This window comes from Gadus morhua, chromosome 16, assembly GCF_902167405.1.
Source record: "Gadus morhua chromosome 16, gadMor3.0, whole genome shotgun sequence".
Taxonomy (NCBI): domain Eukaryota; kingdom Metazoa; phylum Chordata; class Actinopteri; order Gadiformes; family Gadidae; genus Gadus; species Gadus morhua.
The window spans coordinates 3212909-3231664 of record NC_044063.1 but is presented as its reverse complement, the minus strand read 5'-3'; the positions used below and the strand labels follow the sequence as shown (position 1 = coordinate 3231664).

The following is an 18756-nucleotide window of genomic DNA, read 5'->3' as shown; positions in this document are numbered from 1 at the left end:
CCCCGATCAAAGTTTTCATCCCACTATGACGACCCTGGGTTTGGGTTAAATACGTTACCTTCCAATGACCGACGAGTTTTGACCAGTAGGACCTTCAGCCCTTCCAGAGCACTCAGCAGGTCCTGTGCTGTGGCCTTTCCTGGTCTTTGCTCCTTCCACAGCAGCAACATTTTCCGTCTCTGCTTGAACTCAGCCATCTCTTCTTTCTTGATGTCGTCCAGATCTTCGTCAGTCAGCCCCAGGTGGATGGCTGCCCGCTCCCACCTTCGTCCAAGAGTTTGTGCAACAACCCGGAGCTGCTTATCCGACAGATCCTGCCCTGGGGAGCGGGTTTCATAGACGTTGTCTGGAAAAAGAAACAACACAATCCACACACAGGCGGGTCAAGTTCCACATTCTGACGCAAAAATGCAGATATTACCACTTGAGAAATTGGTGTGAGGGGATAAAGTGAGGCTACAAACCTGAACCAAACCTATAAAAGGTATCCTGTCTCACACACACACACACACACACACACACACACACACACACACACACACACACACACACACACACACACACACACACACAAATTGTATGTTTGATACATGAGCTGAAATAAAGTCACCCTCAAAATAGGCATAAATTAAATTCTCTTACATTTAAAGTGTAATTCTGGCAAAAATTTAACCCAGGGTCTTTGTTTTGGCATGTACTCATCAAATAAGCCCCAATAAACTCACCCCTAGCCAAATGTTATTGGCTAGGGGCACAGCGAAACCTTTAAACCGGGATTTTTTAAACACTAATATGGATAACTTTATGCGTAGGGACCCTAATCAAGCTACTAAGGAGGTTTGGTGCTATATTTAGAAATACATCAGTGTTTAAAAAAAAGGCCATTTTTAAACGTTCGCTGTATTCTTTAATATAGGTATTAGTGGGCAACTAACACAGTATTCAAAGACATTCCCGAAATTCAGCCATGGTGCAGGGTTACAGGCACTCCGTCGCACATTGAGCTTCCCACAAATGCGCTGTTTGGCGTCTGTAGCTATAATGCAAATGAGGAGGAGCGAGGCGGGTCAAGGAGGAAGGTGGGGGTGTGGCCCTGAGCAGCTTACAGCCACGGTACCATGCTGGTTCTTCCACGTCTTCCACGTCCACAGCTCAAGCGGGAGACATTCGCCGCCAACAATCCCTTCTCCTCCATTTCGTTGTTCATGTTCTTGAGGGAGTCAAAGCCAAAGTTCCTTCCCCCCAATTCATTCTCAACCATGGCTGAGATAACCCCCAATACGAGTCTCGTTGTAGAAATACCAGAGACGAGAGTCCGACGTGATATGCGCCATAACACCAAAAGCAGAACGGTTATCCAAATAATAAGGAAGTGTACAACACTTGCGTTACAGTCCTGGAGCTCTATATCTAAATAATATCATATAATACATAGATATCTATATCATATAATACATATTATCACGGCCAAAAGCTGTGTGCGCCTCCAGACGATATTATGAATCACAAACGACTTTGTCGGGTTCTGCAACGTCTCTGGTTCTTCCACTTTCACATCAACCTGAAGTCGACTGAACCGCGCGCTGCCTGCTGCCGGCTGCCCGCTGCCGGGCGATGGTGCCTCGCGGCAACCGGCGGCATGTCGCAGTTCATGTACTTCAGCGAGTCAAAGCCAAAGTTCCTTTCCCCCAATTCCTTCTCAACCATGGCTCAGATAACCCCCACTACAGTCTCGTTGTGGAAATACAAGAGACGTCAAAGAACCGACAAGAAACACTTGCGTTACAGTGTGTGTATTCACACACACACATGTGGCGCTCGCACGGTCGTGTCTCATTGGCGGGCCAACGTCTCTGGGCGGGCCAGGCAGAGTAAGGGAAGGAGCTTAGATGCTTTATGACGACATAAATAAAGACATTCCAAATCAGCTCGCTGGAGCCTCCGTTTTTTCAAAGGCGAGCAGAACAGCTAGTGCTCGTTTTACACCAAACGCAAGTTTTAGCCACTGGGGAACCATAGGCAGGCTAGGTGAACTCATATTTAGGTTAGAAAACCTCATAAAGTGAGATTTTCATGTCATAACCTTGGCATAATGGAGCTGCTTTCAGACATCTTACAGAACATGATCGTCACCTTGGACATGCTATTCACTAGTCCCACAATCATCTCACAAACATCACCATATGAGAACAGTAGATCGAACAGAGAACATGCTCTGAAAGACTAATCAATAGAATTTGAATGAATACGATAATTGTAAAAAAAAAAAAAACGTTACATTATTCTTCTGCTCTGCTGCTTGCCGCTTCTCGCTAAAATGCAAAAATGAATTCTGGGGTATCTGTGCTGCCAAGTTCCTACAAGATACCAACCTGTGCATCCTGGGTAAAATTGCTGTGTCGAGAACACTTTTGACCGTTCATTGCAAAATGCAAACTTAATCTTAAAGGAGACCTATTATGCTTTTTCGACTTTTATGACCTATAAACGTTGTTATAATGATTGAAAGTCATGTTTAACCATACTAAAGTGTCAAATAATGACGTACATGCACTTCAACGTATTCCCTGCTGACACTGGGGTGGCTGTGCAGAGCGCTAAACACTCGGGACAACGATTGCGATTCACTTGTTCACATTTCCGGGAAATCATCTACGTACAGGCACTCCTGCCACGCCCCCAAATGCATGGTCGAATCTGCCCGCGCGCGTGCTTCAAGGAAGGTAACCAATCACCACAGAGTTGGGTTGGCAGGAGGGGGGCGAGGGGGCGGAGAAGGACGAAACCGAGCGTTGACAGAGAATGCTGAAAGTGCCCAGATGAGAGGAAGAGTTTCCCGAAAATCTACATCATTTTTGTGTATGGTTGAACAGGACTATCAATCATTATAACAACGTTTATAGGTCATAAAAGTCGAAAAAGCATAATAGGTCCCCTTTAAACTTTAAAATGATTGTTAGACTAGACTCACCAAACAAAGAAAGTAGTTTCGCCAACATTGTAATTGAGTTGAGTAATAAAAGGAACTATCGTGTTTGTTCATATTTCTTTCCCAGGTAAGGTTCCACATTAGGTTGCTTGGTTCAGCCTACTTTGTATGAAATACAGTATAACCAAATCAGCCGTTTATCACTTCTCGTAAGCTAACGTTGGCATAATGGAGTTGCTTTCAGACATCATATACGACATGATAGTTAGTCTCACAAACGTGAACGTACCTCTGTATTTAGAAATGCTGAGGTCCAAAATAATCTGAGCTTGCTAGGGAGGTTGTGGGACATGCAAGTACGATTGCTTGTTTTATCCAATTGCATTTAACATCGTTTTGAGCTAAAACATTGGATAACAATAGCTTTAAAACCATATCAGTGGACATTGGATTCTTAAGCAGATACATTTTTAAAGAAATAATCCATCATTTATTTGTTACTCCTCACGCTTTGAGTTGCCATCGTTGATCATCTTTCTTTTTCAGTCACTGCATGACGACCCCAAAAACCCTTTAGTCATGAATATGACTTATGTTCGAAATAAGCCATAAAAATGTTAGCCTTAAAATGTCAAAAAGATAAACTACGTATTCATCTGGTGGGTGACCATGACATAGAGGGTTATACATGTAGACTAATAACTCGTACAACTAGGAGTCTTGAACTCACCCTGCGTACTACCAAGCTTTTCAAGTGGAAGTGAGGACTCAGAGTCCACAGGGCCGGACAGATCAGACTTGGACAAGCTCCCCTGTCCGCTACTGCCTGACGTCATCAGAGGTTCTGAAAGACAAATCAATAGAATTTGCAAATTGCGTTAAATATTTTTTTGGTTTTCTGAAAAATACTGAAATGTAATATCTGACATCCTCGGAAACTACTTAACTAATTAATATGTCAATGTATGTTAAAAAAATCACAAATAGCCCAAAGTAATCCTCAACATGACCTGGACCGGTTTTTCATGTCAACTTACAGCCCACATGAAGTACACTGTAAACATATATAACATGACTGTATCATGTATCATGTTTGTCACGTATCATGTCATTTATCGAAGTGAGTCCATGAATCAAATTGTATTGTTAGTGTAAAATGATGGGAAGTACCAGCTGTTCATAGATTTGGATTGAAAGAGAGTTAAAGGAAACTTTTGGGATTTCTCAACCTTAAGGGGAGAAGAGGAGTACTGAGCATGCAGAACGCTGTTGAGAGTTTGAGACGGTGCGCTCTTACTGGTATTGTGTAAACTACAGAGGACACCTGCATTCCTCCAAAATAGGAACCAGGCTTATCACCGAAAACAATTGAAGCTCAAACTGCTCCTCAACTGTACACTAAAAATGTAAAGTCTATTAAAAACAAAAACAACCCTTCCATACTGCTTCTGTAGTTTATTTGATCAAATAAATGTTAGACAGTTGTTGGCCTGCTTTTCTTCAACCATTGTCGTCCGCCGTCTGCCCTGTTAGCTGCAGTGGTACGTGGGGCGAGAGGGTCTCAGAGAGCTGCTGGCCGGCTGGCTAGCTAGCTTGCCCCTGAATACGAAATCTACACAGTTGACTCCTCGCCTAAAACTTTATCAGAAGTGAATTTAGTGATGAAATAGTGTACGAAAATTGTAAAAACAACAACAATGCGCTCATGGTCTGCTCTGTTGTTGGGGTGCGGCCAAGTTCCTTCAAGATACCAACCGGAGCATCCTGAGTAAAATGGGCGTGTCGAGAAGACATTTAAGCTAGATTGCTATTGACGTATCATATCAATACATTAGGCCTCTTCTGTCAAAAAAATAAGGGCTGACACCATTGGGGTGGTCAAGGGTCAAAGGATCAAACTGAGAAGTCACCACTATGAGACCCTACATTATAATTGTCAATGAGCAAATCAAATAATATTTACTTAAAGGACAGAGTTTCCTGTATTCTCATCAAGGAGGAGAATGCATAAGGGGATCTCTGCTCCCTCGTGACCGGTATACCCCAGGCACAAAGGTTAATGTTAGATAACGCTAGGAAAAGGTAGAGTGGCTAGACAATGCAAGGAACAGGATATACAACTTACATGATGAAGGGGAAACAACATGATAGATTTTTCCATCACGAATCATGTGTGGAGCAGAGCTCATCTCAGCATTTCTGAGACCTGTGCCACGGTTTAAGAAGTCCTCGCGTTAGACAATGCGGGAAACTTCAGCTTGCGCAGCTCTTTGAGCGGCAGAGGATGATTTCCCATTTGGGGACGTCTGCTTGCGAAGCTAATAGAGAGGCGCAGGGCGAACTCAGGGCAAATGTTTGTTCACGTTTATAACTCAAATAAACTAGCCTAATTGTTATAAATTCAGATGACTATTTCGTTAAACAGTTTAGACAGAAACGATTGACTTGGTTCCTTAATTCCCCCCACAGGGGGTAAAGGCCGTATGACGCCATCCACATTGACCTACGGCACAACGGACCATTACTGTAAATAAAACTATGGATATCTCTGGGTTTAAACAATGTTTAAACATTTAGGTCAAGTAACTCAACATAATATATAACAAAGTATATTTAATAGGTAAATGTTACATATTAGGCCTTTCATATCTGAGGGATTTTATTATAGACGGGTTACATGGATATTTTAACTGATGAATGTTGGATTGCATCAGAGACCAGGAGGGATTTTACATCACACACACACACACACACACACACACACACACACACACACACACACACACCCCCCCCCCCCCCCCCCCCCCCTACCTTACTGCCAAGAACTATGTCTGACCAAGTGCTCTCCAGTCTTTGTCATTTGAGAAGCTATAGAAATGGAATGCGTGGACTCTGGTCGGTTCAGTAAAATGTCGACCTCCACAAAAAGTTTATGATATAAAATATATGCCATATGTCATGCGAATGATTTATGTTTGAAACAAGCCATAGGTTTAGAATTGTTATCCCAGATCCCAAAGATATTCCAGAACATGCCACACACCTTTGACCTTCTTTAAAAAAAATAATGTATTTATTAAATTAGGTCTTATTATGTTATTATATGATCTGTAATTATCTGGTGTGTGTTGTGTAATGTATTTTGATAGGGCAAAACTATGATATAGAGGGTTATGTTACTTAATAGTCCTAAACCTACACTGTAAAAACGAAAACTTAAAATTGTTGGTCTCATTATGATTTCTGAGTAAAATGAATATAAAACATTAAGTATTCATGTCAACTGTGCAATGCAATTTAGTCCAACCAACAATGTTGAGTTTTGGGTCAAGAGTTGGGCTCACTGTAGTATCTTTGTTAGCAAGACTCACGGGTTTAAGTCAGACTCTGTCTGAGGCTGGGCCAACTACGGTGCACATGCGCATTTCGACACTTTGGAAAATACAGGGTTTGGCGACTCCTACCCCCCGGGGAGTGAGGGTATTCGTGATGCCGGTTGGGAAAAAGGGGTTTATTGCCTTTTGTCAATTTGTTTCTGTTAGGTTAAGTGGGGTTAACGGGTTTGGGGTCTTTATTGTTTGTGTGTTGTTTATTGTGTGTAGTGTTGCCGCCACCGTTACCGAGACTTGCATGTCCGTTGGTTGGGTGTGCGATGCGCTGTGTGTTGCGGGTGTGTGTTAAATAAAGGCAGCTCTCGGGATCGTGCGGTGTATGAGGCACGAGAGTTGCGTCACCGTTTAACCTGAGCTGCCGTCTCGTGCAGAACAAATTTAACCATAATGTCAAACTTGTTCTGCACTTTGGTTTGCTGCATTCAGACAGCGATTCTCTGCAGCTGAACTAGCTACATGTTGCTTGTTCTATTGCTGTCTGGCATTCAGAAATGTAAAATGGAAGTTTCCATTTATTAATTTTAATAATGTGAACTTAAAACTTGTTTTGCATTCTTTGAATTTTTTTTTTTTTTAAATAATATTAACCTTAATTTGAAATATTAAGTTAACAACCCTGACTTACTTTTTTGAGTTTTGAAAAATATAAAAATCTTAGTTGGTATAACTCTAACTTTTAAGTTTGTCTAAAGAAGAAAATGATCTTTTGATGGGCTCAAAACTCAAAAATTGATTGCAGTAAGTTGCCTTGCAATTTTGAGTTTTCTCAACTTTTTATTTTTTACAGTGTAGGAGACTGAAACTTACCCAGCTTGCTATCGCCTTCATGCATTTCGAGGGGCAGAGACGGGGACATCAGACCAGGACTCTCCTGTTTGATACTGAATGACGGATCCCCACCAAACCCTGAAAGACAAATCAAGAGAATTTGAGATGGCATTAATTGAAAAAAAATTGACAAAAAAAATACTGAAATAAAAATAAACACTTCCTCAGTTGACTTCTGGTAAACCAAATTGTTTCAGTGTTTGATCAAAGTGCCACGAATAACCAACCCACTAAACATTGGACGTTGGATAGACGTGCAGATCCTGTTTATATCAGGTCGGTACATGGCCAATTCTGGACGTCATTTTTTGGGACGTCATACATTTTTTGGACGTCATTTGGACGCCTATGACAGCTGCAGGAAATGTATACATGATCACACTGCGCAATGCCGTCGGAGTGACGTATTTTCTGTGTCATTATTGGTCGTCAAAATTCGGTCCACTGAAGGGGTTGTTTTGTAACGCCAGGTGACGTCGTTTTTCGACGTCTAATGTTGACCTCTGTGGGACCTCCGAATATGGGCTATTTAGTTAAAATGTGGTCATTTGTGGACGTCTTTTCAACATCAAATTGAGACTAATTTTAGACGTCTTTGTTATACTACTTCTTAATGATTCAAGATGTTTTCTGTACCATTAGGTTTCCTGTAGCTGTAGCATTTCACCTTAGAACTGGATACGGTTTTTGGACGTCATTTGGAAGCGTATGACAGGTGCAGGAAATGTATGCACGATGTCATATTTGTGTATTATGATTTTTTGTTGCTATCTTACATTTTCTGGTTTATTTATTTTAAGTAATCAAGTTGTTTTTTATACATATATATTTATTTTTGCATTTATCTGTTTATTTACTTGAAAATGTGGTTTGTTGGAAAAGTTCAGTCAATAATTGGCCTAGGCGTGTATTTGTTTGTGTGTGTGTGTGTGTGTGTGTGCACTGGCATGTGGCCTACGGGTGGGTCAAAAGCATGCGAGCTAGACGGAGGGAGGGAGAGCCATTGATCGGTCCATAATCATTTATCCATTTATCCATAATCATTAACATGTTTATTACATAAACATGTAAATAAATAAAATAAACTATAGAAGTAGCATAAAAAAGACGTCTAAAATGAGTCTACAAGTCTACACAAATGACCACATTTGGACTAGTCAAGTGATTCCACACACACACACACACACACACACACACACACACACACACACACACACACACACACACACACACACACACACTTAAAATATGCAGTTTATATGTGATTCTTGGCCCCTGCAGGTAAAGTGGTGCATTACGCTTAACAGCAATTACTTTGATTGACACTGAAACTTCAGCAAATTAGTTATGGACAAAAAACTTTACACACATGTTCAGGGAACTTTAAAAACACGTTAAACTCACTGATCTGAGCAGTTTTGGTCGGATCCAGGGTTGAGCATAGTTCAGGGTGTTTCTCCGTCAGATAATCAACCATCAGGCTACTTGCTTTCCCCCCTTTCTCTTTTACCGTATCAATTAGACAATGTGCTTTGTCTTCTCTGGTCGTTTTCCACTCTACAGTCTTCTTCTCCTCGTCATTCAACACATTTAACTTCCTAAGGTTATGCAGGAGATTGATGAAATCGTTGTAAGACAACATGTCGACTAATTTAGAGCGAATCCTTTCAAGTTCTGAAAGACAAATCAAGAGAAAAGGCAAATTAAATGAATTAAAAGAAAATTCTCAACATAATAATCTGAATTGATAATTTCTGGGATAATAATTTATCAATTCTTTAAAATATACAATCAAAATCACAACTCCCCTGTAAAACACACACACACACACACACACACACACACACACACACACACACACACACGCACACAAAAACACACACACACACACACACACAGTTTATATGTGATTCTGGGCCCCTACAGGTGAAGTGGTGCATTACGCTTAACAGCAATTACTTTGATTGAAAAAACTTTACACACATGTTAAGGGAACTTTATAAACATGCTGAACTCACTGATCCGAGCAGAAGTTGGGGTGAGACCCAGGGTTAGGCATAGTTCAGGGTGCCTCGCCGTCAGATAATCAACCGTCAGGCTACTTGTTCTCTCCCCTTTCCCCAGCACTGTATAAATGAGACAACGTGCTTTGTCTTCTCTGGTCGTCTTCCCCTCTACAGTCTTCTTCTCCTCGTCATTAAACTCATTCATCTCCCTAAGGTAACGCAGGAGATTGATGACATCGTGGTCTGACAACGTGTAGACTACTTTAAGGCGAATCCTTCCAAGTTCTGAAATACAAATCAAGAGAAAAGGCAAATTAAACAAATGTAAGTTTCTTCTCAACCAAATTATCTCTGCATTGACAATTTCTGGGATAATAATTGATAAATTCTTTAAAATATACACTCAAAATCACAACTCGCCTGTGAAACACACACAGACACAGACACACACACACACACACACACACACACACACACACACACACACACACACACACACACACACAGTTTATACGTGATTCTGTGCCCCTACAGGTGAAGTATTGCATTACGCTTAACATCAATTCCTTTGATTGACCCCAAACTTCAGCAAATGAGTTGCTGAAAAACGTAACTAACCTGTTAAGGGAACTTTATGAACATGTTAAACTCACTGATCAGAGCAGAAGTTGGGGTCAGACCCAGGGTCGGCCATAGTTCAGGGGGTTTCTCCGTCAAATAATCAACCATCACGCTACTTTCTCTCGCCCCTTTCTTCATCACCGTATCAATGAGACAACGTGCTTTGTCTTCACTTGTTATCCACCCCTCTACAGTCTCCTTCTCCTCGTCATTCAACACATTCATCTCCCTAAGGTAACGCAGGAGATTGATGACATCTGGGTCCAACAACATGTCGACTAATTTAGAGCGAATCCTTCCAAGTTCTGAAAGACAAATCAAGAGAAAAACACAACTTTTCTTAGATTACCACTTGTGGTGGTAGTGTTGGTTCAAGATGCCACAAAAAACGAATTTCCCAACTTTACCTAAGCTTCTGTGTTCATCTTAATTCACAGCCTACATTAAAGGTCCCATGACATGCTATTTTATGGATGCTTTCACGTAGGTATTAGTGGGCCACTAACACAGTATTCAAATACGTTCCCGAAATTCAGCCGTGGTGCAGAGTTACAGCCACTCCGAGCCAGTCGCACATTGAGCTTCCCCCAAATGCGCTGTTTTGGTGTCTGTTGCTTTAATATAAATGAGGAGGAGAGAGGCGGGTCAAGGAGGAGGGTGGGGGTGTGGCCCTGAGCAGCTTGCAGCCACGGTACCATGCGCTCTGTTTACAGGTGTGACATTATAAAATTGGCTGTCTGGTGCAGATATCGTAATATTTGATGTTCTTTTGTAAGACAATGAATCAGAATGTACTGTGGGTGTAGATTTATCTTAAATACCAGCTGTTATTAGATTTGAAAGTTCAAAAGAGAGAGTAGAAAAGAGCAGAAGAGAGCAAGGTTATGAAACTAAACAACTAAGAACCGCCCTCTCCCTCTTTGATCCCTCGCTCCCTGCATTTATAATAATAATAATAATAACTAGGACTGTCTGCAAGCAGCCCTCGAGGTATTCACAGCCCATGCACCGCCGTCCCCAGCGACCGCCTTCTCAAGCGATTCGCTGGACACGTCATAATCCTAGGCCAGGGGCGGATGGTGTATAGGGGCGATTTGGGCGACGCACTACGAACTGGGAGAAAGAGGATTTTTTTTCTAACAAATTCTATCGCAGCAAAAGTAGTTTTCAGTGTTCTAGACATATTATCATTGTCCAATCAGAATCGTCAGATTCAAGTCGCGTTTCAAATGGTCCCGCCTCTCTGGGCGAATTCATTGACGGGGAAAATCGCCCCAGGGTTCTCGGTTGACTGTCATGTTAAAACTATTCTTTTCGGAATATGAGCCTTCAATGCATTTTCAATCGGGATTTGGGACTCGCCCTAACGTGCTTGCGTCATACGTAACTGAGCAAAGGGATATCTTCAATCAAGTCACTTGCTAATTTCAATATGGCTGCTAATGTGTGCAATTCCGTTGGGTCTCTGAAAGAAGTTCCTTTAAGTCGACGATCCAATTCAGATAAATTGGCATTAAAACAATCAGGACCACAAAGACCAAAATCAATAAAAAAAGCGGTCGCACCTCGACATTCTGTACCAGAGGCCCAAGAAGAAGGACATTGATGCAGCAGTCATCATCAAAAGTGCCCTCGAGAGCTTGACAAGCAGCGTGCAGACCATTAGGTAAGATAAGATTTATATTATTTGATCCTTCTCAAAGCAAAGCTTTGTTATGAGAACATATGCATTAAAGGAAACTGTATTTGTGTTCTTTTTTATAATATATGTTATTTTTTATAATATATTGCCAGTGGTGTAATCTAGCTTGCTTTACTCTGTGCTGGACATCCTGGTTAGGCGAGGCACAATGGATAGCTTAAAAAACAGTGTTTAACACTAACATTATGCATCCCTGCCCATTTTAAGTGGGTATACTCATCATGCCTTCAGTGTGTCTTGAACAACCACACATAAAAGGTTGCCCATATTATATTGATATTTTATCGTATTTGTCTAAATACATACTTGACTGTAGATAGATTTATGAGTGAAGTTACCAACACAATAGATAAAAAACTGTGTTTAACACTAACATTATGCATTCCTGCCCATTTTAAGTGGATATGCTGACATATTTTTACTGGATAAAGTGTGAACATGTGCATCACGTAGACTACAGTACTGTACACAGCCTAACAAACACATTATTGGTTTGTTTGCATTCAGAGACTCTGACCAGCTGCAAGGGCCATCAGGTACCGACAGACCAAGGACGGCTTTGACAGAAGAGGCGAAGCAGAGGCTGTCTGAAGAGGTCTGTGACACCATCCTGGCTCACATCAAAGCGAGGTTCTCTTTCACTGGCCACCTTGTAAGTGCTACCTTAGTACAAGGAATATGTTTGAAAGGTACTGCCATTCATTTCCTGCTGAGGCTCTGAATGCCTCTGTGAAGACATATCCCTCGCTGAACAAGGCAAAGCTCAAGACGGAGCTGTCTCTGATCTATGAGAATCCTGAATCAAGGCTTTCTGTGGTGCACTGGCACTGTACCAGGTTATCATGAGCTACAACCTCCAGGAGACCTTCTCTGAGACTGTGAGTTTGTTGAACATTCTCATAACTACTCCTATGACAACAGCTGAAGCTGAGAGATGTTTCTCAACTTTGAAAATAATTAAGACATTCCTGCGAAATTCAATGGGCCAGGAACGTCTGAATGCACTGGCCATGCTCTCCATGGAGAGGGAACTAGTCCTCAACATGCGTGATTTCAATGAGAAAGTCATTTACCGCTTTGCTGCACTGAAAGAGAGACTAGCAAAGTTTCAGTACAAGTAATGTAGTCTCTTTCAGTCTCTCTCTCTCTCTCTCTCTCTCTCTCTCTCTCTCTCTCTCTCTCTCTCTCTCTCTCTCTCTCTCTCTCTCTCTCTCTCTCTCTCTATGTTAAAAGTATAATTAGACTTGTATTCTTTCACCTGAGAAAAATATTACTGAAATCAGACCAACTTTCCCCTTCTTACAAATTATTCTGTCTGTTTTAGCGTGTTGCATTGCATATCGCAGTGACTACAACTGAATACCTGGACTCTCCTTCTCCACTGAGTATGGTTGATGTTGTTTCCCTGAATGACACACTTTGATATTGAGAATAATGTGGACAAGGGTTTGTATCGGCCTGAAATTGGTGTTTTATTAAATATTGTATATCGGCCTGTGAAGGTCCTCAACCTCCTTTATAAAACATGATGTGTGTCCCTTGTTTCTTTAAGACTTAAACTGCTGTCCAGCAGCAGTTTGCTGGAATATGTTTTCCTCCTGCCTGTTCAGAGAAATTGTAGTTTTTACAGATACCTTTTTTCTTGTTTTACCATGATCATTTCCATGCCCTATATCTGCCAAACATACCATAAGCAATGACATAAACTATAGATTGTTCATATTTCTTTACAAGTTTGGGGTTAAAGATTTATTTTTTTGGTTCAAACTTTGTTTGAATTAGATCCAAATCAGACGTTAATCACTCATAAGTTAACCTTGGCATAATGGAGCTGCTTTCAGACATCTTACAGAACATGATCGTTACCTTGGACTTGCTATTCATTTGTTACACAATCATCTCACAAACATCACCGTATGAAAACAGCAGATCGATTCCTGATGCTCTGAAAGACTAATCAATAGAATTTGAATGCATACGATAATTAAAAAAAAACACGTTGCGTTATTCGTCTGCTCTGCTGCTTGCCGCTTTTCGCTAAAATGCAAAAATTTATTCTGGGGTATCTGTGCTGCCAAGTTCCTACAAGATACCAACCGGTGCATCCTTGGTAAAATTGCTGTGTCGAGAACACTTTTGACTTTAAAATGATTGTTAGACTCACCAAACACAGACAGTAGTTTCGCGCACATTGTAATTGAGTTGAGTAATAAAAGGAACTAGGCCTATCTTGTTTGTTCATATTTCTTTCCCAGGTAAGGTTCCACATTAGGTTGCTTGGTTCAGCCTACTTTGTTTGAAATATATCCAAATCAGCCGTTAATCACTTCTCGTAAGCTAACGTTGGCATAACGGAGTTGCTTTCAGACATCGTACACAACATGATAATTAGTCTCACGAACATGAACGTACCTCTGTATTTAGAAATGCATAGTTCCAAAATAATCTGAGCTTGCTAGCGAGGTTGTGGGACATGCAAGTACGATTGTTGGTTTTATCCAAGTGCATTTAAAGTCGTTTTGAGATAAAACATTGGATAACAATAGCTTTAAAACCATATCAGTGGACAGTGGATTCTTAAGCTGATACATTTTTAAAGAAATAATCTATTATTACTCCATTAGGTTTTTACACCTGCTTTGAGTTGCCATCGTTGATCATCTTTCTTTTTTAGTCACTGCATGACGACCCCAAAAACCCTTTAGTCATGCATATGACTTATGTTCGAAATAAGCCATAGGTTTAAAATCTGTATCCCAGAACCCCCAACAGGCCAAATATATATATATAACATTTAAAAATGTTAAAAGGATACACTACGTATTCATCTGGTGGGTGACCATGACATAGAGGGTTATACATATTGCCCCTAGTGGGATAAATAAAGTTGTATTGTATTGTATTGTATTGTACATGTAGACTAATAACTCGTACAACTAGGAGTCTTGAACTCACCCTGCGTGCTACCAGGCATTGCAAGTGGAAGTGAGGACTCAGAGTCCACAGGGCCGGACAGCTCAGGCTTGGACAAGCTCCCCGGTCCGCTACTGCCTGATGTCATCAGAGGTTCTGAAAGACAAATCAATAGAATTTGCAAATTGCGTTAAATATTTTTTAGTTTTCTGAAAAATACTGAAATGTAACATCTGACTTCCTCGGATACTGCTTAAACATTAATGTGTCAGTGTATGTAACATTTTTCACAAAGAACCCAAAGTAATCCTCAACATGACCTGGACCGGTTTTTCATGTCATCTTACAGCCCACATGAATTACGCTGTAAATAAATATAACATGACTGTATCATGTATCATGTTTGTCACGTATCATGTCATTTATCAAAGTGAGTCCATGAATCAGAATGTATTGTTAGTGTAGAATTATGGGAAGTACCAGCTGTTCATAGATTTGGATTGAAAGAGAGTTAAAGGAAACTTTGGGATTTCTCAACCGTAAGCCTATTTTTTCCGATATTTTTGGGTATAAGTTACTAATGCGGAGAGCGATTCTTGAGATCCTTCCAATATTGAGTGAAAACACTGCAGACGTAATCCACAAAAAACTGATATAAGAAGAATGTCGCAGGGCACTCTATCATTTTATGTTAGTTCCTAGCTCTGTCCCCTCGCCACCCTTTCATCTGTTTCTGTGTGGCCGCGGTGGCGGTGTGGCCGCTCTTGTCCTCGTATTAGACAATGCGGCAGACTCCAGCTTGCGCAGCTCTTGGAGCGGCAGAGGTTGATTTCCCATTTGGGGACGCTAATAGAGAGGCGCAGGGCGAACTCAGGGCGAATGTTTGTTGTATGCTTGTGCACGTTTATAACTCAAATAAACTAGCCTAATTGTTATAAATTCAGATGACTATTTCGTTAAACAGTTTAGACAGAAACGATTGACTTGGTTCCTGAATCCCCCCCACAGGGGGTAAAGGCCATATGACGCCATCCACATTGACCTATGGCACAACGGACCATTACTGTGAATAAAACTATGGATATCTCTGGGTTTAAACATTGTTTAAACATTTTAGATTGGTCAAGTAACTCAACATAACATATAACAAAGTATATTTAATTGGTAAATGTTACATATTAGGCCTTTCATATCTAAGGGATTTTATTATAGACGGGTTACATGGATATTTTAACTGATGAATGTTGGATTGCATCAGAGACCAGGAGGGTTTTTAGTAGAACAGCCAGTTAAGACTGCTTCATTGTGCTACTTTTACATCACACACACACACACACACACACACACACACACACACACACACACACACACACACACACACACACACACACACACACACACACACACACACACACACACACACACACACACACACCTTACTGCCAAGAACTATGTCTGACCAAGTCCTCTCCAGTCTTTGTCATTTGAGAAGCTATAGAAATGGAATGCGTGGACTCTGGTGGGTTCAGTAAAATGTCGACCTCCACAAAAAGTTTATAATCTAAAATATATGCCATATGTCATGCGAATGATTTATGTTTGAAACAAGCCATAGGTTTAGAATTGTTATCCCAGATCCCCCTGATATTCCACAACATGCCACACACCTTTGACCTTGTTTAAAAAAATATATATATCAAAAATATATTTATTAAATTAGGTATTATGTTATTATATGATCTGTAATTATCTGGTGAGTATTGTGTAATGTATTTTGATAGGGCAAAACTATGATATAGAGGGTTATGTTACTTATTAGTCCTAAACCTACACTGTAAAAACGAAAACTTAAAATTGTTGCTCTCATTATGATTTCTGAGTAAAATGAATATAAAACATTAAGTATTCATGTCAACTGTGCAATGCAATTTAGTCCAACCAAGGAAGAACTATGATATAGAGGGTTTTGTTACTTATTACTCCTAAACCAAGGAGCCTTAAACTTACCCAGCTTGCTGTCGCCTTCATGCATTTTGAGGGGCAGAGACGGGGACATCAGACCAAATCTCTCCTGTCCGCTACTGAATGACGGATCCCCACCAAACCCTGAAAGACAAATCAAGAGAATTTGAAGATGGCATTAATTGAAAAATAATTGACTAAAAAAATACTGAAATAAAAATTAACACTTCCTCAGTTGACCTCTGGTAAACCAAATTGTTTCAGTGTTTGATCAAAGTGCCACAAATAACCAACCCACTAAACATTGGACGTTGGATAGACGTGCAGATCATGTTTATATCAGGTCGGTCGGTACATGACCCATTCAGGACATCTATTTGACGTTCAAACTAGGTCACAATTTGGATGTCAAACCATGACCCAACTTGGACTTCATATTTACGTTCAACATTTCACCTTTGAACTGGGTAATTTTTTTGGACGTCATTTGGACGCCAATGACATCTGCAGGAAATGTATACATGATCCCACTGCGCAATGCCGTCGGAGTGACGTCTTTTCTGTGTCATTATTGGTCGTCAAATTTCGGTCCACTGAAGGGGTTGTTTTGTAACGCCAGGCGACGTCTAATGTTGACTTCTGTGGGACCTCCGTGGATGGGCTATTTAGTTCAAATGTGGTCGTTTGTGGACGCCTTTTCAACATCAAATTTAGACTACTTTTAGACGTCTTTTTTATACTACTTCTTAATGTTTCAAGATGTTTTCTGTACCATTAGGTTTCCTGTAGCTGTAGCATATCGACTTAGAACAGGGTACGGTTTTTGGCCGTCATTTGGAAGCGTATGACAGGTGCAGGAAATGTATGCATGATGTAATATTTGTATATTATGATATTTTGTTGTTATTTTACATTTTCGTGTGTGTGTGTGTGTGTGTGTGTGTGTGTGTGTGTGTGTGTGTGTGTGTGTGTGTGTGTGTGTGTGTGTGTGTGTGTGTGTGTGTGTGTGTGTGTGTGCACTGGCATGTGGCCTACGGGTGGGTCAAAAGCATGCGAGCTAGACGGAGGGAGGGAGAGCCATTGATCGGTCCATAATCATTTATCCGACGCTGCAATTAAATAAATCGCCGTTTATCCTTTTCTGACGGCAAAAACCATCAACATATAAATAAATTAAATAAATTATAGAAGTAGTATAAAAAAGATGTCTAAAATGAGTCTACAAGTCTACACAAACGACCACATTTGCACTAAATAGCCCTTGCACAGAGGTCCAGAGGACGTCAACATTAGACGTTCGGTAGACGTCGAAAAAAGTACGTCGCCTGGCGTTACAAAACAATCCCTTCAGTGGACCGAAATTTGACGACCAATAATGACACAGAAAAGACATCACTCCGACGACACATTGCGCAGTGGGAGGCTGAGTTCACTACATGACCTCAGTTCCTCCTGTTATTAACACATTTAAGAATCATATAGTTTTGGACAAAAGAGATGATAATTGAATGAAGGTAAATAATTCCTTTGAAAATAATGAAAAAATACATTTAAATAGCAACTCGCCTATCCTTAGTTCAGGGTGCCTCTCCTTCAGATAATCAACCATCAGGCTACTTGCTCTCTCCCCTTTCTCCAACACCGTATCAATGACACAACGTGCTTTGTCTTCTCTGTTTGTCTTCCCCTCTACAGTCTTCTTCTCCTCGTCGTTCAACACATTCATCTCCCTCAGGTAATGCAGGAGATTGATGACGTCGTGGTCCGACAACATGCCGAATAATTTAGAGCCAATCCTTCCAAGTTCTGAAAAGACAAGTCAAGAGAAATGGAAAATGGCATTAAAGCAAAACGTTACAACTATTCTCAAATTACCACTTGCAGCTGTAGTGTTGGTTGAAGATGCCAAATATAACGAATTTCTCAACTTTACCCATAAGCTTCTGTGTGTTCATCTTAATTTACTGATTACATCCAGTACACATAATGGACAATATTTAAGATTTTGGTATCAGAATGCATTGTTGGTGTTGGTGTCGATTAATCTTAAATACCATCTATTATTAGATTTGACAGTTCTAAACAGAGTAGAAAGAGCAGAAGAGAGCAAGGTTATGAAACTAAACAACTAAGAACCGCCCTCTCCCTCTTTACTCCCTCGCTCCCTGCGTTAATGTTAATAGTAATAATAATAATAACTAGGACTGCAAGCAGCCCCCGAGGTATTTGCAGCCCGCACACCGCCGACCCAGGCGACCGCCTTTTCAAGCGTTTCCCGCTTGCACACACACACACACACACACACACACACACACACACACACACACACACACACACACACACACACACACACACACACACACACACACACACACACACTTAAAATATGCAGTTTACATGTGA

General features: G+C 40.8%; 3 protein-coding genes across 4 annotated transcripts in view; all 3 read right to left on the bottom strand.

The window, feature by feature from the left end:
* The window catches only part of LOC115560655 (uncharacterized), a 553265-nt gene that overhangs the window by 25194 nt on the left and 509315 nt on the right, over nt 1–18756 (bottom strand). The window lies entirely within an intron of this gene.
* LOC115560657 (uncharacterized) overlaps nt 1–18756 on the bottom strand; it is a 360390-nt gene that overhangs the window by 45783 nt on the left and 295851 nt on the right. The window lies entirely within an intron of this gene.
* Nucleotides 200–18756, bottom strand: part of LOC115560669 (uncharacterized) — a 33524-nt gene continuing 14967 nt past the window's right edge. Inside the window, exons 5-14 of the mRNA XM_030380129.1 lie at nt 17920–18159; nt 16399–16497; nt 14434–14547; nt 9809–10081; nt 9168–9440; nt 8554–8823; nt 7129–7227; nt 3660–3773; nt 465–489; nt 200–346 (exon numbers count right to left, since the gene is read on the bottom strand). Coding sequence (XP_030235989.1) covers nt 476–489; nt 3660–3773; nt 7129–7227; nt 8554–8823; nt 9168–9440; nt 9809–10081; nt 14434–14547; nt 16399–16497; nt 17920–18159 — 1496 coding nt within the window. The 3' untranslated portion in view covers nt 200–346; nt 465–475. The remainder of the gene's footprint in view (nt 347–464; nt 490–3659; nt 3774–7128; nt 7228–8553; nt 8824–9167; nt 9441–9808; nt 10082–14433; nt 14548–16398; nt 16498–17919; nt 18160–18756) is intronic.